Source organism: Ailuropoda melanoleuca, chromosome 6 (assembly GCF_002007445.2).
Source record: "Ailuropoda melanoleuca isolate Jingjing chromosome 6, ASM200744v2, whole genome shotgun sequence".
Lineage (NCBI taxonomy): Eukaryota > Metazoa > Chordata > Mammalia > Carnivora > Ursidae > Ailuropoda > Ailuropoda melanoleuca.
The window spans coordinates 51120668-51144645 of NC_048223.1; the positions used below are offsets into that span (position 1 = coordinate 51120668).

Consider the following 23978-nt stretch of genomic DNA (forward strand, 5'->3'; position numbering starts at 1 on the left):
TTGTGAATCAATACACAGCAAATTAATATAAAATCTTCTAATTATTCTCTTCCCCTGTGTAACTGAGGCATTTTCTAGGGCCTCTTTTAATTCAGACACTCTGCACCTCCTACTCCGAAGCAGAAAAGAAAAGCCAAATGCAAACTTGAGCTTCCTCCATATTCTAAAACAGTAACAAACCTGTCCCAAGTGCCATTCTCTCAAACCCAGGCCACCACATCCAGCATGCCCTGCACAAGAATGAGTTGCAAAAGGGGTAAATGGAGGCTGAAATCCAGCCCCCTGCTCAGCTCACAGAGCTAGGCACCTCCATCAGCCCAGAGAAGGAAGTGCCTTCGTACGCTGTGCATCAAGGTCCTATGTGCTAACGGCGGCCCTCTCCAACCTACATGTCCACCAATTGGGAAGGAGAATATTGTACATCCACTCGAAGGTAGTGTTCATGAAGACGTGTAATAAAATGGGAGCCCTCTGGGTAAATACAATACAGGAAGCTGTAGTGGGTTGAATAGCGTCCCCCACCATATTCATGTCCACCAGATCCTTATGTGGAAATAGTCTTTAGACATATAAACAAGGTAAAGAGCAAATGAAATCATATTAGCCTGGGTTGGGTCTTACATCCAGTGACTGGTGTCCTCAAAACAAGAGGAAAGGAACAGAGAGATGCCCCGCGACATTGAGAAGTAGGCAATGTGAAGATGAGGGTAGAGATTGGAGTGACAAGTCTACAGGCAGAAGCTGGGAGACACATGGAATAGATTCTCCCGAAAGCCTCCAGGAGGAACCAACCCTGCCACCTGATTTTGGATTTCCGGCCTCTTGACATGTGAGAGAATACATTTCTGTTATTTTAGGCCAGCCAGAGCATAACAATTTGTTATGGCCATCTTAAGAAACTCTACAGAGGCCATATGTTTACGGCTAAAGTTCTAGCTCTACACTCAGACACGAATTTATTAATCTAGTGGAACCTCCGTGTTCATTTATGTAACATAATAGTAGGAGTATTTGCCTCACATTTGACAACCCAAGGAACAAGTACATCTAAAGGGCTCGGCACAAAGACTGGTCTACACTGAGAACGGAGTGAATTATCACCATGATGAGGTGGATGGCGCTGATCCTGATCCCAGTCCTGGTCTGCAGCTGATGGCCAGGATGATGATGACGGTGATGATAAGGGGGAAAGAGATGCAAAGCTCTGTGTGTGTGTGTGTGTGTGTGTGTCATAGATTACGATACTAAAATATATGAAACATGTGCACCTGTGTATTCAACACGTATATATTCAACCCACATCATATGCACATGAAATAATTAAAGGACGAAACCCTGCCTTCCTGTGGCAGAGATTTATGGGCTTACAAAATACCCAATGTCCTCTACTTCCCTGTCTCACTAGCAAGATGGGACGTGTGACTAGCCCTGGCCAATCACACACGTGCAGAGGGACCACCCAATTTTTACTGGACTTTGCATGTGTGGGGAATGTGCACATTTCAAGTCTTTAACGTGTTAAGCCACTGGAATTTCATGGGCTGTGTGTTGTGGCCCTTGGCACGAATTACCCTGAGTCACACACCTCTTTTTCACCTCCCTTACAGTCCTCACCCTGCCCCACTACAAACTATCTGGGGAAGGGGAGGAAAGGGTGTTTCCTTGCATTACCCTAGTAGGGTTATCAGACCCAAAGAATGACTTGAATTTTAAAGAAGCAGAAACAGAGTACAGACCAGACTGCCCAGATTAAAGAAAGACAATGAGCAGCAAGGGGAGCCCTTCGGAAGTTACAGGTAAACTTGGTGGCCAGCATCCTGGAAAAATCTTTCTACCATCTCCCTTCCAGAAAACAGATGTACATTTGCAGCTATTTTTATTGTCTTCAGAAGTCCTGGATGATGTAGGCCCTCTCAATAATGTAATTGGAGAGAGAGCTGGGTGGGGTAGATTCTAATAAATCACTACATTCAAAATTCTTATATCCTGAACGACATGCTGAAGCAATCAACAAAAGCAAAACAAGAAATGGCCCAAAGAGTATTTGAGTATTGTTTTTTAAATCCAGCCTAACCAACCAGGAATTGAAGAAACTGAAAGGAAGACAGAAGTGATTTGGCTCTTGGGGGTCTCTTATTCAGGAATAATTGTAGGGCATGACGATCCCAAGATTGACAAGAACATGCAAAGCAGCACTCCACTCATGTTCGGGTAGCAGGAGTGAAAAGTAGCAAAAACCTTCCAGCGGGCCATTTGGCCATTTAAAAGAAAAGCCTTAGTAAGCAGCATTCCTTTTTAGCCCAGCAATCACACTTGTAGGAATTCAGCTTAGGGAAATCACTGGCAAATATATAAGATATTTGTTCTGGAATGTTTATCCCATGGTACTTTATGATAGCAAAAATTATAAACTGAGTATCAAATGTTCACTGCTTCGTTGAGTACATTGTCATGCATACAAAGGAATACTATGCAGCCATTAGAAATGGTAATTTAAAAAATACTAAGTAGCATTGAAAGGTATTCATAAGGTGCTTCTGAATGAAAAAGCTACCAATTGTATATAAAGTCTCACTTTTTCAATAAAAAATGTACAGAGATGATCTAACAAGATATGTAACAAAATGTTAATAGAACCTATCCTGTCCCAGAATTACCAGGTGATTTTTAATTTTTTTCCTCTTTTTTTTTTTTTTTTTGGTTCACTGTTGAAACATTATAAAATACATGAACAAAAGAGAGAAGATTTTAAAAACCACTTGATACAACCCCAAGAGTGAACTCTGATGTAAACTATGGACTTTGGGTGGTAATGTTGTATCCACATAGGTTCATTGACTTTAATGTACATACCCCTCTGTTCTCAGATACTGATGGGGGGAAGGACAGGCAGACAGTATACGGAAAATCTCTGCACTTTCTGCTTAATTTTGCTGGGAACCTAAAACTACTCTAAAAAATAAAGTCCATTAAAAAACAAAAACTTATCCCAACCCTGCCACAGTGTCACCTCTGACACCTTCTACTGATCAAAATGGTCCCAGAGCCAGCCAAGATTCAAGGGCTGGGGAAATCCTCTCCATGTCTTAATGGGTCTTATTCAAGGTCACTTTGTATAGAATACATATGATAAGAGTTTTTGTTGCCATCATCTTTGGAAACTATCATCTTCCATTTATTTTTTAAAGATTTTATTTATTTATTTGACACAAAGAAAGACGGCACAAGCAAGGGGAGTGGGACAGGGAGAAGCAGGCTCCCCGTTGAGCAGTGAGCCCAATGGGGGACTCAATCCCAGCACCCTGGGATCATGACCTGAGCCAAAGGCAGACGCTTAACCAACTGAGCCACCCAGGTGGCCCTATAATCTTCCATTTAAAGATTTTTTTTAAATCTCTATCAATCCTGAAAGGATAAGAGAAGAGAAAAGGCATTGAAAAAGAGAAACAAATAGCAGAAAGTGAAAAGATACCTAAGAAGTGCAGATATGCAGTAATTACAATTCCTAAAAATAGACTAAACTCACTTATGAAAAGATGAAGATTGTCAAAGTGAAAAACAAATAAAGCCATATGATACTCATAAGGGACATCTCTAAAATGTAAGAACAAATAAAAGTTGAAAGAAAATGTCAGAAAAAATATACCTGCAAATTCTAACCTGCAGAGAGCTGAGTTAGTTGTGCTAATACGAGAATACAAAGATTTTGAGACAAAAAAAAATCGTTATTAGATGTAAAGAGAATCACTACAAAACACACACACACACACACACACACACTAGCACATAGAGATACAGTTAATATTTCTCACAGTATTTTAAAACTTCTAGTGCCCAGAGTGGAACTAAGCACCTACTTTTACAGATTGACCTTTTAGACAAGCTTATTTTTTATTTTATGTTCTACATTGGGAATTGGGCAGAAGAAAATATGCCTGAATATGAGCCACTATTGACTTTGGGAAGTAAAACTTGGAGTTAATTTTTCTTTCTTTCTACTTGCCTATATTTTTTTTATTTTTCCCTGGTGAATACATATTATTTTTATACTAAAAAAAGAAAGTATACTTGGAGTAAAAAAGTAATAACCTCCCAACTCTCTTCAGGTTAAGAACATTCCAGAAACCCAACAATCAAGTAAGTCCAACGCCTTCTGCCAGTTTTGGCAACTGGTTTTATGACTTTGGTTTTTAAACTTCATAAACTTTCTCTTTTAAAATTTTATTTATTTATTTGAGAGAGAGAGAGAGGACACTCTAGCATGTGACTGGGGGTGGGGGAGGGTCAGAGAGAGGGGCAGAAGAGAATCTCAAGCAGACTCCATGCCCAGTGTGGAGCCCAATGCAGGACTTGATCCCATGACCCTGAGATCACAAATTGAGCCAAAATCAAGAGTTGGATGCTTAACCAACTGAGCCACCCAGGCGCCCCTATAAACTTTGGTTTTTGAACTTTTAAATTTAACAGTTTAAATTAACAAGCATGATTTATCTCTGTATCAGTCAACTATCATCACCCTTGTCATCAAAGAATGCTTAGTCAGCAGCTTCACTTTAAACAGGGGTGGACCAGATGCAAGACGAACCCTCACCACAGAGCCCAGGACTATCCTCCTCCAGAAATGAACAGCGCAAGCAAGCGGACAGGAAGTTGGAGCAAGAAGATGGCATCAAGCTTCACGAAGCAGGGAGGAAGCAGAACAGGAAGAATTAACTAACGACATAGAAATAGAGAGCACGGCTTTGCAAACCAGAGTTAACGCTAATGGAGAAGGTATTTGTACAAAGATAAGCTGAGGTGGAGGCAGAAGCCCAGAATGGATGGTGAAGGGCAGGCACTGAGCTTTCCATGTCTGCTCTCTGAGTGAGGTAAGGAGACTGAGGGGAGAACACAGAGGGCAGAACAGACAGACGTGATCGTTCAAGAAGTCATGGTCATAGAGGTAGAGAAGATTTACACATGCATACACACCCCACAACCAAGTTCTGTAAGTCAACATCATTCGAATAAATTAGCTTAATGTCATAAATTGGGCTTTTCTAAGTGCGTACACCAGTTATTCAAATAGGATGAACAAATCATCCTGTTGTTTCATAACATACATCTTGAAAGAACCCCCTCACGTGACCCCTTTCTGCAAGAACAAGAGGATTTGCAGTGCATAAAACACAAGGCAGTTGAGCAATCATTCAGAAACCTGCTCAGACCTTCCTCACAGCTCTGAAGAGAAGCCAGGCAGGATGGAGCCAAACAGGGCTGATAAGATAAGAAAAAGGAGAAGAAAGTCCATGCCCCCGCCTGCAAGCTGAAGATAGAGAACCTGACAGGGCAGAGGGAAGAGCAGTGAGACCAAGCCTGTGCTGGTGCATGGAGCTCGAGGAAATGAGCCTGTGCCCCCCCCCACTCCCCCAGCTGCCACGCCCAGAAATACAGACACAAGGGCTACTGGGAGAAGTGGCTCCCCACCAACAAGAGCCGCCATTCAGATTATCTGGCTGCCCTTATGACTTTCCTTTTGGTGCAGAAGTTTGAAACCTCTGCTTGGTTTTCTCCTTTCAGAGTTTCCTCTTGCACATGCTGTCCTATGGCAACAGGATTTCTCAAGACTTACTGTCGTGTTCTCCACTGGAGGAGAGACTCCTTCTTTCAGGTGCCTTCCAGAGTTCCTCAAAGTGAATTTTGTGAATGCTATCCAGCTTCCATTTTAATTCAGAACTCAGAATGTCCCAAATGTGTCCTCCACAGCTAGAGACAAATCATTTACTGTTTCTGCATGAGGTAGAATCAGGCAAAAAGACAGAAACACTTCCCTGGCATAGACAGGCCAACTGAAGCAAATGGTGCCCTCACAACTGCAAAGAACTGAATGACTTCTGGAATAGTTTCTATTCCATTCCTCAAGTCTCCACTCTTCCTAACCCTTCAAGAGCCTCCATCTCCCAACCCCAGCTTAAAATACTGTAATGATTTTTCCATTACCGCTGGTATAAAGACCAAAATCTTTATCGTAGCATCTAATCTCTACTACTCACTTTAACTCACAACACCCTTCTCTGCACTCCAGCCACACAGACCTTCTATCAGCTCCTCAAACGGGCCATAGGACTTTTGCATATGCTTCGCCATCTATGTTAAATGCTCCTTCCCCCCCACCACCACCATCCAATTTGCCAGTTAATTCTCACCCTTCCTTTGGTTTTTAGCTCCATTGATAATTCCTTAGGAAAGCTTTTCCCAAACTCCCTGACCAGGTGAAGTCCCTTTAAGATAACTATACATACCTTCCTTTCATAGCACTTAACCCAATTATAATTATACAATTATAACCCAATTATAATTATTTGTATGACTATTTGGATACCTTTTGTCTCTACCAGGAGATTATAAATTCTATAAGAGCAACAATTCCACCTATTTTTGCTCATCAGTGTATCTATAGTGCTAGCTCGGTTCATGACATATATGCTCTACGATATTTAATAAATGAATGAGTGAATAATAACCTGTGGAGAGAAGATACTATATCCACATTAGAGAAATATGGAAATTGAGTCTCCGAGAGTTTAAGGGATTTGCTCAAGGAGCACAGGCATGGGGATTTGGTTCCAAGGTATTTGATTCCTGATTTCACAGTCAGGAAATGCACCATTCCAAGGACTGGGGAGTCCTGCATGGCACATAGCAGGTATCCAGTGCAGACTTGCTGAATGAAGAAATGAAAACCAAAATGAAAGTAGGAAAAAATCAATTGTGGACTTCAATATGATTTTCAGTGCGAAGAGAACAGTCTTGGCCATGACATTGGACAGGTCGTATCACCTTTCTAGGCCATAGCTGAGCTTTGGACTAGGTGATATCCTGCAAATCTGAGATTCGGACTCCTCCCACCTTGGGATTCTGTCTAACAGCAGGCACCTACATATGGTGGCTGAGCTACTTAGCAGCCCAGACTTGACTTCGTGCTTTGGATCATTTTTAATGCATTCAAAGAGCAATTATCACTATGCAACAAGAGGCAATCGCAGGAGCAATTACATCAAGGATAACATATGGCAGCTACAAGAATAATAGAAAGTTACTGCAGTGTGTTACACATAGCAGATGGAGGCGAGTTGTTATAACCTTAACAGTTGACCCTGGGACTTCTAGATATGTTAAATAGTCATATGCAAGGATGCAAAGAACATTTGGCAAAAGGATAACATGTTTTAGTTTTCCGTTGGAATCGTTAAATGATTCAGAAACTAATAGAAGGGAATCATGAATAGTCTCAGTCATTCAGCCAAGAGTTAAGTATAACTGATAAGGAAAAATGGTCCTTCTTCCCACAAACAAATGTGGAATTCTCTAACTAGTTAGAGATAATATGCATGTATCCTGACTGTCTCTGAACCAAATGTCCCACCAAAGAGACTCACAATTTGGAACTAGCTCAACTTTTCAGGTTCACCCCTTGCCCTCCCTGACAGTCACCCGTACTCTGGCCTTACGGCTCACTGTGTTTTCATGACTCCTTGAGAAAGCCCCTGGCTCCTTCAGCTGCAGTTCAAAGGTCATTTTCTCTATGAAGCCTCCCACAACGCTCCCAAGCATCAGGGCCACCTCCTCCGAATTCCCACAGCATTTACTTGTGCCCAGGTGGTAGCACTGATGGCCACCTGACTTCTGTTGTGGTCACTTGTCTGTCTCTGTGCCCCACCCCAATCGCCCCACCAGTTGGTAAGACCCTTCACGATAGGGACCATGCTTTATTCATCACAACATACCCCCAGCACACAGCCCATGCCGGATATTCAGAAATCTATTGAGCGAAACACCAGGGAGGCAACTAATCGGTAGATGAATTAATCATTAATGGAAGAATGACTCCTATTATGTCAACCCACATAATAAAGTTTATTTTATCAGGGAGTTTTTAATGACCTCACTTGAAACCCAAAGAAGTAACTCCAATGCTAAGAATGTCAAGCACTCTGATAAGCCAATAATGGTGTTCTTTGTATGTGTTACCCCATTTAATCTTGAAACAATCCTATGAGGTATTATTATTCCCAGTTTCAAATGGAATAGTTGAGGTGTAAGTAGGTAAGTTACTTTCCCTAGGCTTCAGGGTTAGTAAGTGGCAGGCTAGGATTTGAACCCAAGTCCTAAAACCTACACCTAACACCAGAACCCCTCACCACCCGGCTGTCCCTCATCTATTGTCGGGCCAGTCCTGGTCATAGTCTTTCATGTTTTCATTTACCTCTTATTACTTATAATTAACTGTGAATTTGACTTCCATAGAAACTTTCACATGAGGATTTCATGATTCTATCTGATAGGCCCCTACTGCCTTTAATAACACTTACTATAAACATTTTGAGGACTCACCTTATCCCTCAATTTTAAACTAAGAACATTGAGACATAGAGTAGTTAAGTTATTTGGCCAAAGTCACGTAGCTCGTCACGATGACAACCCAGAGTGAACCCAAGCCTCTTAACTGCAGTGCCTGTGCGCCATCTTGCACTTCCGTCGGGCATCCTGCATCCTTTGGAAGTCCACACATCAAGGTGTCTGGCACTGTTACCCATCCATACAATTCCTGAGTCTGTCCAATTGCAGGGACCAAATTCACACATGAATGCAAATGCCTTCTTTTTGAAGAAAACAAAATCTACACTTTCTTACATACAAAACGGAACTCAAATCCATGCCACGCTGTAGTTTTGCCTCATCTGTTTCCTAGACGTGGCCTCGATTCTGCTCCCATCACTCATTAGCATTGCCCTACATTAGATTTAACTTCATTCTTGTAGGAAAACACAGGTAAATAATCTCGAACCCATTATCACTTGCCCGGTTGGTCAGAGCGTTTCTCATTTTACTGAGAGCTAGTGGTCCGCCATCATCGAAGTTCCATATATGACGTCTTGCTAGAGTAATAAGATGTAAGGGATTGACTGAACCCTTACATCATATGCCAGATGCTATGCTACACACCTTCACCCAGATCCCTCATTTACATCATCCTTTAATTAGCCCTATTTTCCAAGTGAGGAACTGAGCCCTGGGAGACTGAGAACCTTGTCCCAGGGTCCATGGCTGAACCCCAGATGGACCTGATTCCCAAGTCTGGACCTGAACCACTCCACAGATTCTCAAAGTCTGCTGCCACTATTCTAGTCTCTTCCTCCCATCACCCCCTCTTCAGGACTCAGGAAAGTTATCCAGACAGAATGAAAAACAACAAAAAAGTAAACAGCATACCTGATAAGGCCCAGTTCAGCTCCGTTCAAATCTTCCATTCTTAGGACGACCATTTCTTTGTCAGTATTTGAAGAATACCTAGTCAGCAAAACAAAGAAACTCCGTCACTTCGACGTCAGAGCCTGGCCCTCCTGTAAGACCAGCAGTAGGAGCTACACAAAACCAAAACACCTTCCCGTAAGCGAGGCGCCCTGACTTGCTGTATTGTTCTACAGACCACATCCAGGATCCCATTCCTCAGCTAAAGAAATGTTTTGCAAGCACTGTCAGAGTCCGAGGCATCAGGCCAGCCGACTGGACGTGAAACATACATCTCTATGTCATAGACACGATCTTCCAGAACGTATTGGTATTTTTTTTTAAAGATTTTATTTATTTATTCAACAGAGATAGAGACAGCCAGTGAGAGAGGGAACACAAGCAGGGGGAGTGGGAGAGGAAGAAGCAGGCTCACAGCAGAGGAGCCTGATGTGGGGCTCGATCCCATAACGCCGGGATCACGCCCTGAGCCGAAGGCAGACGCTTAACCGCTGTGCCACCCAGGCGCCCCCGTATTGGTATTTCTTACCAGAAAGACTGGCCTTTGAAATTTCTACTCATATTAAATTTTAATGGAATCTCTTAAAAATAGCAAGGAATATGCAAAATCAAAAGCATTCATGACCTGCAGCATAAAGTGGTTTTTTTCAAGTCCTTTCAAGGGAAATCAGATTATGTTTTCTAAAAATCAATTCCTTTGAAATCTACTGAAAAATACACAGAGAAATGCAAAATGTCAAGCGGTCAAATTGAAACTGAGGTATTCTTTTACTATGCCATAGTAGTCACGTGCTTCTCTTCTGTTGCAAACCTGGGTCAGCACTTTAAAAATTAAAAAAAAAAAAAAAGACAACGAACTATATCCCTTAGTTGTTCCGTTCAATTACTCTAGTTTTATTTCTTGCTCTTTATTCCAGTTTCTTTATCCTTTTATGTCCTTTCTCTTGCCAGATTCTCCTGGACGGAGGTGATTTCTTCTGAATGACATAATAAAAAGAGCTATTCATTAACAAACACATGCCATGAGCATTTTTATCTCCACTTTTCAGAAGAGGCTGAGAGCCAATAAATTACAAATAAGCAAATCACCAAAGTCACACGACTAGGAAGCGATCAAGCAAAGATGAAACTAGAGTCGTGCCCGTTTCCAAAGCCAGGAGTCCTTCCACCATTGTCACTGACTCCCCACAGCCAGCAAAGCGGCCAGACTTGTGCGCGGGTTGGTGTGTGCCCCACACTCACTTTGTACTTCTGGCACTCTTCAGCTCTAAGCACGTTTTAAATTTATCTTAGCTTTACTACTCCTTCAGGATCCCGCCACGTTCCTCCAGGAACAATTGTGTTTTTAGATTCTGTCACCGAGACGGCTAAAGGAAACACGTGATCTGATCCCGATAACGCCCCTCACCTGGCTCGCTCGGACTCAGGATTCTGAAGATAAGAAGAGGGACTTCGGTTGATCTGGGCACCTTCCACAATTCCTTTGTTGATGAAGATTTTGCCTGGTTTCATATTTTTGTGCGCCATCTCGATGCTCTGTGGGTTAAAGAGAGAGTGAGAGCAAGTTGGGAATTAAGAAATCCTGGTGGGATACGGACTTAGTCAATATAAACAGAGGGGCGCTGTGGACAGTTTCCTTTGTCTCCAAGCTGCTCCTGCTAGGGAGGGTCATTCTGGGGGTGCGCAGAGGGCTTTGGGGCTAAGACAGAATTTCCATGAACTGGGAAGCTTGCAACAATGGGCACCTGAGTGTCCCGGGGCTGCTGGGTCAGACACCGTTCTCGGGCTCAGGTGACCAAACTGGGAGTGACTCCCCCAACACTGGACCAGGATTTATACTCACTCCATCCCCCCACCCATTGAGGCAAAGTTTTTCAAACTGTTCTGACTCAAAACCAAAGTAAGCAAAAATTTTTCATCACAACTTAATACGCATCAACGCCTGTGTCCTGAAACAAAAGTCCACAAGACAAACTACACCCTTACTATGTGTTTGGCACCATGATTTTCTCCGATCTGTTTTTAGTTCTGTTTTTCCAATGCGTATTGCAACCCATGAAATTGATTTCACGCAGCCGGCCATGACGTGCCAGGCAGAGTCCGGAAAACATTGTTGCAAGGATGTGTCTGCCTTTGCCGACTAGGTGGTGGGGCTTGGGGAGTGGCTTCATGAGAAAAAGTAGAGAGAGACTACATCTTGAAGGCAGAGACATGGAGAGAACATTAGACAGGATCCTGTAGGAGGAAATAGTAAGCTGAGAGGCAGGGAGAGAGGAATAAGAGGCACCCAAGCCAGGAATGGGAGCGGGGCTCAGGGGTTCTGGAAGGAGCTCTGTGCCGGCTGCAGCTACCACTGAGGACATGAGCAGTGAGGGTGTGTGTAGAAACAGGATCTCCTGCCATGCTGTTTGGGAAATAGGTGTCAAGATTGCAATTATTTGTAATTAATTTAGGTTCCTTGATGGGTTCCTTTTCGTGTGACTTAACGCAGAGAACAGACCACGTGGGGACCCTCTCCGTTATAATGGTTATAACTTTATGTCCCTTTAGACAACTGCATGAGGCTTCCTGCAGAGAATTGTCCTCTCTCAGGACAGTGCCTCGGAGACCAGAAGCTGCATGGGAGTCAGAAGCGGAGGCGAGGCTGGAGAGAAGATGCTCAGACCAAGACCCTCGAAGGACTGTCTCCATGTCACAGAAAACCACTCCTCAACACCTGTAGGTGAGGCAAAAAACAGCTCCATCTGGGGCTCTGTACCTACCTTCACGATGCCAGTGACCATGTATTCGAAAGTTCGATTGCTAAAGCCTTCACTGGCAATGACAAATACGGTATACTGGAAAAACCCCGCTGGCCCTGAGTGAGTGTGCGTGCCACTCAAGATGACATTGTCTCTTCTGTACAGGGAGCCGTATTTACTCTGCAGTCTGTTCAGGACCTTCAGGAGAAAAGGAAAAAAAAAATTAGAGCTAAGAAGAGGGATAACATAGCAACTCGCTATGGAAAAGGCTCGGGTGAGGCTGATCTCGGATCCGCATCAATGACTTCCCTGTCAAGTGGCCCCTCACCCTATGCTTGAGTGTGTCCTCGTAGTAACAACATCAACACCAACAGTCCCCGCCAAGGCTAGCGTTCCATGGAGCCTCATTATTTGCAAGCACAGGATTCGGTATTACATGCATGATGTTATTTTAAAATCTTTAGAACAACCCAAGAGGTAGGTATTTTTAGTCTTCTAGCTGAACACTGAAGCACACAGGAGATGAATAATGTGGCCGCTGATGTAATAAATAGAAGAGCCACAACCGAGATCCGCATCTCCATAGAATGAGTACACTTTCCTATTCATTATTCCACACGGGGTATTAGCGCCCAGGCGCTGGTCTAAGCACTGGGAATGTGTGAGTTTCCCATGCGGACGAAGCTTTTATTCCTAATGGGGGAGAAATGAGCAAACAAGTAAGTCTGTAATATTGTATTATATCATGCAGTGGTGAACACTGTGAAGAAAAGGATTTCTGGGTAGGGAAAAAGAGAGTGATGGGTGTCAGTGAGGGAAAAAAATGTTACCTTTCACCAGAAGCTTAAAATGAAGAGTGCAACCTGGTCAAGCAACACACGGGGAAAGCATCCCAGGGGCAGTGAACAGAGCATGTAAAGGCCTCTTTACTGCCTCCCGGTCCAAAATGAAGAACTTGACATTCCCTGACATGTAGCGTCACACTTGCTGGCCTGGCAGAAGCCAGCTGCTGTGACCTAAGGACACCCCAGCAGCCCTGTGGGGACCCCCATTTGGAAAGGAGCCCTCTTGTCGGCACCAACCTGCCAGCCCTGTGGGTGAGCCACCTCAGGCACAGTAGGCCCTTCGCCTCGGGCAAGCCCTCCAACACCCGCAGCCCTAGCCGCACGTGAGCCCAACCTCACGACACAGAAGGGAGGGTGTGTGACTGCTGTTCTCGCCTACGTCGGCGTCACCCAGCCCGGCCTCCCTGGGATTCCCGAGCCACAGAAAGTACAGGCCGAGTGTGGCGATAAGCCCCTGAGTTTTCCAGATGACTTGTGGAGTGAGAGAGAACGCACACAGAGAGACTCGGGGCATGCTCGCTGCACTCGTCAGTCCGTGAACATCGAAATGCGTGATATGTGTGCTTGTGGGGCACAGACACATCGAGAAAACGACAGAGAGAAATCCCTGATGGTGTGAGCACCTGTTTCTGATTCTGCTTTAATGAGCTTTAATCTGAAATTTGGTATTATTTTGGCTTCCTTGGGAAAGATGTTTTGACATTTTTTATACCAAAAATCATTAAGATGATCTCTCGGGGCGCCTAGGTGGCTCAGTCAGTTCTTGATTTCGGCTCAGGTCCTGATCTCAGGGTTGTAGGATCGAGCCCTGTGTCTGGCTTTCTGCTCAGTGGGGGGGCCTGCTTGAAGATTCTCTCCCTCTGCCCCTCCCCCTGCTTGCACGCTGTCTCTCAAATAAATAAATTTTTTTTTAAAAAATGGGTGTTATATGCAACTAATGAATCATTGAACACTTCATCAAAAAAGAATGATGGACTCTATGCTGGCTAATCGAACATAATAATTTTAAAAATTAATTAATTACTTTAAAAAAAAGTGTCAAACCTAAAGCAACTTTCCTCGACGTAGGACACTATCCCCTAATACTGGGCACAAGGACGAAAGCTCAATTATGGCAGGGATGGCGAATACCTCTTACTCATGTACCCAGTCCTATGTATTGGTAGTTGCTCTCAGATGCAGTGTGTTGAGAAGGACTTAGCAAAAAAAAGAGGGCCTTTTTTAATTAGCACCTCTGTCTACCTCGGGTCTAGCACAGGCAGCGGCCTGCTGATAAACTGGCATTTGGATGGAAACGAAAGCCCTCGTTTGCATGGTTTGCCAGTTTCTGAGGTGCAAATATTCCCACCACAGTCAATGTCAAGAATCTAACCCAACCTCACAAAGGTCCTGAACATTTAACAATCAGCCCTCAGGAGCCGGTCCAAGCCAGTTCCAACAGACCCCTGGTCCATACGGGAGCAGCAGGAACTCCTGGGCTGCGTTCCCAGTGCACGTACATACATCCCCTCAACGTCTTCTATATCAGGTGAAGAGCTACACCACCCTCGTCTACTCATGTAGCCATTGAACGAGGAAGACCTAACAAACCAGCTTGCCTCGTTAGCCAATCCATGCCGCAAACATGGTGTTACCATGTCCACTACGCAATCCTGTGATGCCAGGCTAATGTGGAAAGGAAATAGGACATGACCAGACTAACACTCTCTGACCAAGTAGCCCACATTCTCCATCCCAAGAAGTTTCCATGTTGCTTCTGTGTGACCCAACTCCAGCCCACATGCGTCATCACTCTTATACCTTCTTCCACACAGTGATGGCGACCCACACGAGGAAGAAGCATCTGTAAGGAGTGGGTGGAATGATTACTGAAGGGACGCCACAAAACTCAAATCAAAGCTGCTGTCAAAAGCTAATGTTCTCACAGTTCCGTCACCAAGACAAGAAGGTTGTGGGAAAAAAATAAATTTCTGGCCAACTTTAAAGGTCCCCCTGGCCCTACCCCCATTTTTATTCCCAGAGAACTATGTTAGGATTTTAGGCGTCAGGGTACTTCTTCAGGTTTACTCAAGAACCAAGCCCTTAAATAGATAGGAATTATGGATCTCAAGTTTTAAAAGAAAAAGGCTACAAACAGGTCACAGGCACTGCATCCTAAACTCTACTCTCCAATACAAAGTCCGACACATGGGACTTCAAGAAGGAAAGAGAAACTCAATCCTCTAATGACAGTGCCTACAAGTAACCATTATAATTAGCATGTTCCCTACGTCATGAGAGGAGGATGTTTGAAGAGAATGAAGAAGTTGCCCAAATGTCTACAGCTCACCCCTCTGTGTTCAGTTTCCTATTACTGATATGCCTGAGAACCTGCCATGGAAAGAGCTGGAAAGCCACTCTGTTCTCCTGTCCTGCCTCACTGCTCAGAGATCTTCCCAAACCTTCATTCCATGCTGGAAAGTTCATCAATCCTGAAAGTGAGACTGAGAAGCTGCCTAAAACCAGGTGTTCCAGGGAAGCATAAGAGCCCCTGTTTAGCTACGTTTATTTTTCACACCTTCCCTTGGGTTCACCTGGGGTAGGGAAGTGGGTTCATTTAAAGGTCTTCCCACTGCATCTGAGATTGCACAGGGAAGTAAAAACAGGAAGAATTGGGAAAAATGGTGAACTGTTGACATCACGGCCTCTACAACCCAACACATGGATCCTCTCTCCCCTCCACACTCCATCCCCAAAGTCCACCTTTGACTCTTCCATTTCTTCTCATGACATCACCATTTCCCCTGTCAGAAGCATGGCCGGTGCTCCGAGAAAGCAGTAAGCGTCGTGGTAGTGTGTGTGGGTGCTGGCACCGAGATGCCTCTGTGTGCACCCAGCCCAGATACTTCCTAGCTGGCTAGCCATGCACAAGTTACTCGATCCCCTGCAACTGGCTTTCCCAATCTGTCAAATGACATCATAATAGCACCTCCCTCATTCAGTTGTTTGGAGGATTAAATTCATTAATACATATGAAGCAATCAGTGCGTGACTCACTGTGGGAAATATGCAAGTGCTAGCCTTTATTTCTATTCATTCCCAAATCTCATTAGCATTTAATGTGACCTCCTACCACCATGTAGTCTCGCTGCCACCCCATTGATTTAAGACCTTTGTGCCAGCCTCCCGTGGCATAGGAGAAATTTCCAGGCAAAGTTGAAATCCTTCCTGCCACCCTAGTTTCCCTTTCTAGTTCGTTCGGCCTACCAACGCATCGTAAAACTCCCGTGTATTAAATCTCCTCTGTTTGAAATACCGAGTGTGATGACCGTTTTCCCAACTGGATGCTTGCCAGTAGAGCCTTGACATTAATTTAACGAAGCTGCCAATTTGTGTCCTCACCTCCAGCCTCAGTCTTGCATCAAACATCACTGATTAATCATCCTAAAGCAAAATTGGGTTTGCATTACTCCTCCACTCAAAAGTTTTCAAAGAATCCCTATTACTTACAGAAGTAAAAATCAACTGGCATCCCAGGCCCTCTATAATTATGGCCAACATACCTTCCAGGTGTATTCCCAATTACATGCCCAGATGTGTCCTAATAGCACGAATTCCTGTCCCTTCAAAGGACAGTCTACATTCCTCCCTTGTGTCTCCCCGTGGTCATGCTGTCTCCTCCATTTGATGGCTCCCTCTTCCCATGTTAGCCAGTGAAAATTCTTCCCATTCAGATAAAGAGGATGTGGTAGATAGATAGATAGATAGATAGATAGATAGATAGATACTGGAATATTACTCAGATTTTGTGTGTGTGTGTGTGTGTGTGTGTGTGTGTGCTGGAATATTACTCAGCCATAAGAAAGAATGCAGTCTTGCCATCTGCAACAACATGGATGGATCTAGAGATTATAATGCTCAGTGAAGTAGGTCAGTTGGAGAAAGACAAATACAATATGATTTCACTCATAGGTGGAATATAAGAAACAAAACAAATGAACACAGAGAAGAACAGAGACAAACCAAAAAAACAGACTCCTAACTATAGAGAGCAAACAGAGGGTTACCAGAGGGGGAGGGGTGAAATAGGTGAAGGGGAGGAAGAGCACACTCATCACAACGAGCCCTGAGTCACGTATAGAATTGTTGGAATCAGTATACTTACTCCTGAAGCTAGTATAACTATACAGTTAACTATGCAGGAATTAAAGTAAAATTTTGCCCATGCAAATATCACATCCACTATGAAATTATTCCCTACTTTCCAGTTCCTTTGTGATAATTTTAAAACACTGTGTGTCTGCAAGTTCCTTGCTAGCCCTCCTTTTCAGAGGGGACTCTTTGCTTTCCCATTCCTGGGTGTGAACTGGACTAGGTAACTTGCTTCCAGTGGATGGAATAGGCTAGAAGTGCAACTTCTGAGCCGGGTTAAGAGAGGCACTGTGGCTTCTTCGCTGCTCTTTCTCTCGAGTTGCTCACTCTGGGGAAAGCAGCCGCTCTGGGCCACGAGGATATGGAAAGCGGGGAATGGAGGCCTTCTGCCAGCAGCCACACGAGTGAATCATCTTGGAAGTGGATTAATCAAGCTTTCCAATGACTGCAGCCTTTGCCAACACCTTGATTTCAAGATACCCTAAGCAGGAACCACCCAGCTAAGCCAGTCCTGATCTCCTGACCAACAGAATGTGAGATGATGTTTACTGTTTTAAGCCACTGTATTCTGGGGCTACTTGTTACTCAGTCATAGTTAACTAACTCACCACCATACTTTACTCTAGTGAATTATAGTTACTGTGTTTTTCTATTACAGCCCTTCCTTCTCTCCCCAACTGGGTAGTGAGCTTATAGGGAATGTGGATTATGACTCACTTGGTTATGTGCCCCCTGAAGTGACCAGCAAAGTGACCAGGTGGTCGATGCATTTTTCCCTCCAAGATAATAGAATAATGTCATTTTTAAGAATGTGGGCTCTGGTATCAGGCATACATGTGTTCAGGACCCAGCTCTACCATTTGCTAGCTGTGTGAATTTGGGAAAGTTCCTTGCCTTCTCTGAGACTCTGTTACCTTATACATAAAGTGGGGAGAACAACAAACCCACCTCATAGTTTTGTTGTAAGTGTAGGAGTGGGGAGAACATGTAATCCCCCGCTCCTTGGGGGCCCAGAGATGGGGGAGGCTTCCATTCTCCTCTTGGGGAGCGACAGTGGAGAAACACTTCAAGGCCCCCTTGTCATCCCTGTCACTGGCCACTTCACACAGCAAGAGAAACAGTGTTTAATAGAGGCTAATATAACGTGACACTGAATAGTGGACATTTAATGGTCACTGTCCTGAGTGCTCCAGACTCTCTTCCTCACCTTCATGAATATGCAAGCAGACTTTAAAAGAGCACATTCTCTTTCTGTGACCTGATCCCATGCAGAAAATACAACTACTGGGTATCTACCCCAAAGATACAGACGTAGTGAAGAGAAGGGCCATATGCACCCCAATGTTCATAGCCATTGTCCACAATAGCTAAATCGTGGAAGGAGCCAAGATGCCCTTCAACAGATGACTGGATTAAGAAGATGTGGTCCATATACACAATGGAATATTACTCAGCTATCAGAAGGAACAAATTCTCAACATTTGCTGCAACATGGACGGCACTGGAGGAGATAATGCTAAGTGAAATAAGTCAAGCAGAGAAAGACAATTATCATATGGTTTCTCCCATCTATGGAACATAAGAACTAGCAAGATGGGTGGGGGAAGAAAGGGATAAAGAAAGGGGGGGTAATCAGAAGGGGGAATGAAGCATGAGAGACTATGGACTCTGAGAAACAAACTGAGGGCTTCACAGGGAGAGGGGGGTGGGGGAATGGGATAGGCTGGTGATGGGTAGTAAGGAGGGCACGTATAGCATGGTACACTGGGTGTTATATGCAACTAATGAATCATTGAACTTTACATCAAAAACCAAGGATGTACTGTATGGTGACTAACATAATATAATACAAAATATGATTATAAAAAATAAAAAAATAAAACTTGATGTTAATAAAAATCTAACATCTGTAAAAAAAAAAAAAAGAAAGAAAAGAAAAAAAGACAATACAACTGGGTCAATGCCAAGAAACTGGCTTAGAAAGACATAGCTGGAAGGCCATGCCCATCACCCTACTTCTCCCTTTCCCTCTGTGCATCTTACTGCTGCCTTCCCAGGGCCCACGGGCACCCTTCTGCTAAACTCAACCTTCCCCACAGAGGGGGTAACATGGTCTCAATTGGAAGAAAATCACAGAAGACGCTTCCATAGCCTACAATAGAGCTCAAAGAGTAAGAAAGCTAACATTGTATTCTTTTTAAATTTTATTATGCAAATTTTCAAACATGTACAAAAATAATCAGAATAGCATAATGAAACCCCCATCTCCCTCTCACCCAATTTCAGCCATTTATGGGCAACATCATTTCAATGTCGTGTTTTACTTCTCCTCTGGCTCCTTGCAACTCAATGGTCTAAAAACTTGAGGGAAGGATTAGTGAGTAATTGGAGCTCTCAGACTTCTAACAAGGAGGATTAAATAAGAGAATGGATGTGAAGGTTTCCTCAAACATAATAAGCTTGCAAAACACATTAACATTAACAATGGCAATGAATCATCAGCAGAATTGAAAGCAAGTTTGACCAAGATGACTGAGACTGGAATCGTTTGCTGGATGATTGTCTGTAGGCTTGTCAAGAGCTTATAATGTGGAGGGCAGTAGAAACTCACTGGATGAGAAGCCAGGAGGGCTTAGTTACTGGCACATTCACTTCCAGACCTTTTCTTTTAAATCATGTCATTTCATTATCATCTCAGCCACTTACCTCCAGCCTGAGTCGTTGGGATACCATGCCTATGTCGACACTGACAAACACCACTCGATTTAACCCATCAGGCTCCGCCATGACGAAAGCACGACTGTACAGCCTGGTGAGGATGCCCCGTGCGTTTTGGCCAGTCTTACTGTAGCCCATCTAGAGAGGAAGAGAGAGAGTCAGAGGCTCTCTGCCTCAGTCCCCTGCCACCAGAACCAGGCGCAACTGCACAAGAAGAGAACACTTAGGAAAGGCAAAGTAAAACACAATCTGTGGCCTTGCATGAGATAATAATATGTGTTTTCTTTCTTTTTTTTGTTTTAAAGATTTTATTTGTTTATTTGACAGAGAGAGAGATAGCCAGCCAGAGAGGGAACACGGGCAGGGGGAGTGGGAGAGGAAGAAGCAGGCTCCCAGTAGAGGAGCCTGATGTGGGGCTCGATCCCAGGACTCTGGGATCACGCTCTGAGCCGAAGGCAGATGCTTAACGACTGAGCCACCCAGGCGCCCCGATAATATGTGTTTTCGAGAATAAAGCCAACATCATAAAGGAGACTTTACTCTTCTGTGTGGAAAAATGCAAAGGCAGAGTAGCCATCAGTTTGGCAGGAGTCATTCACAGGCTATGGGCAAGGAAGGGGTTGGCTTTGCACTGGAATTCCGTTACCATGTCAGAGACCTTCCAGGGTTTTCTGTTCTTTTCTCCTGCCTGAGGTGATACAGAAGGAAGTAGTTCCCCTACCATCACCCCACATTCCCAGAATGTCCGAAAGACTGAAGGCTCCCTCCCTTCAGGTGTTTGGTGTGTGGTGTTCTTTCTTTTTCTGAAGAAAATGGTTTCTTTATGATTAAATAGTCTCTACTCAAGGTACCTCATGCTGGTTTTTACCTTGTTGACCATCCCTCAGCTGTCAGACCAAATGTACCTATCACAAACACTCCTTCTCACCGTGACATAAGACCCACCCATGAAGTCTTCAGAATGCTCCCTCTACTGCTTGCTTGACCCCTCATAGGAGTGTTCACTTAGGGTTCACGTTCCAGAGCTACTTCTCGGAACAGACGGTAGGGAATAACTCCTAGAATCTAAAGATTATTTGGTAGGAAGGAGAAAATCTCATCAAACAACCTCATGTTCTGGCTTCCTAGAAAAGGGCTGATATGAATGAATACATCCGCCATCACAACCAAGAAGTTGCATGTCACCAGCCAATAGGCCACCCGGACCCACAGAAGCCCTTTCCTTGGCTTACACAGTGTTGGCCCACACTAGGTTTCCAGTTTTAACTAGAGTTGCCTATATTTTCCAACTGAGAGATTTAGATCTTCAGGTCTCTGATCCAGAGATTTTCTAGCTTCTCTTGAAAAAATTTAAGATGGGGCAGCCCTGCATGGCAACAACTGTTAAAGCCATGCACCTTCTTGTTGTACCCCCCTCCACTTCCCAGTGCCCCCCAAACTGAGGATTCACTAGATGCTTATCTGCTTACACTGGCCTGCTTTCATCATTCATGGTACCCTGTGGTATGTGAGTTTGCCAGCCTTGCCACTTCCATTCATAAAAAATGGCCAATTGACTTTACAAAGGAGCTGCAGTTGAACACATGGTCCCTCTTTATGGTACAGTATTAGTAGTGTTAGACGGCAGGGAAGTCAATGAAAAAGTGAGAAGATGATGTTGTTGCTGATGACGTAATAATCAGGAATAAGTGTAGGATTCAAGTAATAACATTTCGTCCTCCTTGAGGAACCCGTGATTTACCTACCAAGTTGATATCTGCTACTTGCCCTGTGCAGTCAGCTCGCCCAACACCAATATGGTAGCCACTAAAGTTCTGGAAGAGAGGAGGCTCTGGGGTGCTCATCACAGAAGGTGCCTGGGTGGCTGTAGAGCCATTGGTGACTGTCGAGCCTTCAGTGGTTGTGGAGCCCAAGGTGGCCAGGGAGCTCTGGGTGGTCGGGGAGCTCTGGGTGGCCAGGGAGCTCTGGGTGGTCGGGGAGCTCTGGGTGGCTGGGGAGCTCTGGGTATCTGGAAAACCTGAATCTAAAAGCAGAATAAAATATTTAAGAAACACCATTTCAGTCCACTTATTTGTTGGCATCAGTTAGAACACATAGGTTCAGTTTCCTAGGGAAAAATCTTTATATATTCTCATATTTAAACTATATGGTAGAAGGGAGCCTGGGTGGCTCAGTTGGTTAAGCATCTGCCTTTGGCTCAGGTCATGATCCCAGGGTCCTGAGATGAGGTCCCATGTTGGGCTTCCTGCTCAGTAGGGAGTCTGCTTCTCCCTCTCTGTCTGCCCCTACCACCACCCCACTTATGCTCTCTCTCAAATAAATAAATACAATCTTTAAAAAAATAAATAAAATAAGATAATAAAATAAAATAAATGGTAAGAAACATCTCAGGAACTTGTTGTATATAATAATCCTAAGGAGGATCTTTCTCTTGAACTGGAAATACTTCTGCCTAACAATCAAGGCCTGCATTAAATGTCCTTCAGCTTCTCATCACAAGCCCTTCCTTGTTGAACTCATGGTCCTGCACTCACTCCCCCTGCACGTCTCCTCTAGGCAAACATACCAGGCGCCAGGTTCCTGGCACACAGCCTACTAAATCTAGCCTCTAGGGATTTGTCTCCACTCTTCTCTCCATCCAGAGACCTTACTCCTCTCTGGCCCACCAACCAAGCTCCACAACTCCCTTCTGAGTTGGTTTGTTTCCTTCACACTCAGAGGCAGCTCAGCTCTCACGTCTGGGGATGCCACCCCTACTGTCTCTACGCTGCCCCCTCTTCCCCAACCTTCTCAAGCCTTTTATTCAGAATACCAACTAGATCACGTAGGCTCAACATAGTTCCACCTTATTTTACTCAATTCACCATCTACATATGTGCGTGTACACACACGTCCTATGTGAACATCACACACACACACACACACACACACACAAAGTATCAGAGGAGGCAGAATGGCATAGGAGATTACGTGAGCTGGTACCAGAACCAAACAGCCTGGGTTTGAAAACTGACTCTACCAATACTAGTTGAACAAATCACTTACCCTGTTCTACCCTGATTATTCTCATCTATACAATAGAGGTTACAATACTGTGTTCCCTGGGATTGTTTTGAACAATAAATATGTTCATATATACTAAAAATTTAGACTGATTACCAGCATATAGCTTTCGTTCTATTTATATATTGAGATACCTTACATATGCTTGTTATTTGTTTGTGTCCACCCCAGACAACAACTGGGGTGGCCAAGGCAACAGATGTCATTGTCCCAGGCATTAGTGCTCAGAAAGTACTTAGTCAAGAGATTGGCTGGTGACTCCCCTGGGATCCTAGAATTGTGGGGCCCAAGAAAAGCTAGAGATCACCTAGTCTGATCTTGTCAGTTTTACATATAGGAAAACTGAAGCCCAGGGAAGTGACGTAACTGCGATTTCAGGGAGGACACAAGATGAATCCGGTGAACAGTCCAGCTCCTCTGACTCAGAATCTGAAACTCTTCCATCCATATTTGACATGTAGTTAGAATCCATATTGCAAGCCTCCATTTTCTATAAGACATCAATTATTGCAAGGAAGGAGGCAAGCGTTTCTGCCTTATTGATACCAACGTAGGAATGCAGCGCCAACCAAAGCCAACCCAGGTCTGATGGTGAAGAGTGATATCTTTAGGACCTCAGAGTCTCGGGTTCTACATCTGGAAAATGGTACTAAGACCAGCACCTACCTTTATAGAAGTTGTATGAGAATTAAGTGGGAAAAGTATGTAAACTCTTGACCATAGCGCTCAACAAACAGCCACTCCTATGATGAGAATAGTTACCATAACTGTTGATCACCTCCCTGAGTCTCAGCCTCCGAACTTTAAGAGCTAAAACTAAGGAAGTCCTATGGATCCTTTTCTTTCTAGCAGTCCATGCCCTTGCTCTACGCACTGCTGGCACAGAGGATCTCTGTCCCTCTGCAGGGAGTTCAAAGTGCACGGTCATGGTAGAGAATATACTGGAAAGAAGAGGCCACAAATAGAAAACTGAGGTGAAAAAATTGGGCTCCTTCTCTGTTTGACATAAAACCAGCCCTCCCTTTACTTCGGTCAAAGCGTTCAACCCCCACCTGTCTTCTCTACTTGTTTACCAGTATATGACCCACCACCAAAGTAGGGCTCCATCAGAGACCCAGGGGCCCAATATTACCTATAATGTAGCCGCCATCATTTTCCAAAACTAAATTAATTCCCAACATTAAAAAAA

General features: G+C 44.1%; 1 protein-coding gene across 2 annotated transcripts in view; it reads right to left on the minus strand.

Annotated features, from left to right (window-relative positions):
- ASAH2 (N-acylsphingosine amidohydrolase 2) overlaps positions 1 to 23978 on the minus strand; it is an 88915-nt gene that overhangs the window by 40649 nt on the left and 24288 nt on the right. For both annotated transcript variants that reach the window (XM_034661774.1, XM_019794307.2), the window contains 5 exons: positions 21472 to 21749; positions 19715 to 19864; positions 12054 to 12230; positions 10700 to 10827; positions 9253 to 9330 (listed from right to left, as the gene is read on the minus strand). In XM_034661774.1, coding sequence (XP_034517665.1) covers positions 9253 to 9330; positions 10700 to 10827; positions 12054 to 12230; positions 19715 to 19864; positions 21472 to 21749 — 811 coding nt within the window. The remainder of the gene's footprint in view (positions 1 to 9252; positions 9331 to 10699; positions 10828 to 12053; positions 12231 to 19714; positions 19865 to 21471; positions 21750 to 23978) is intronic.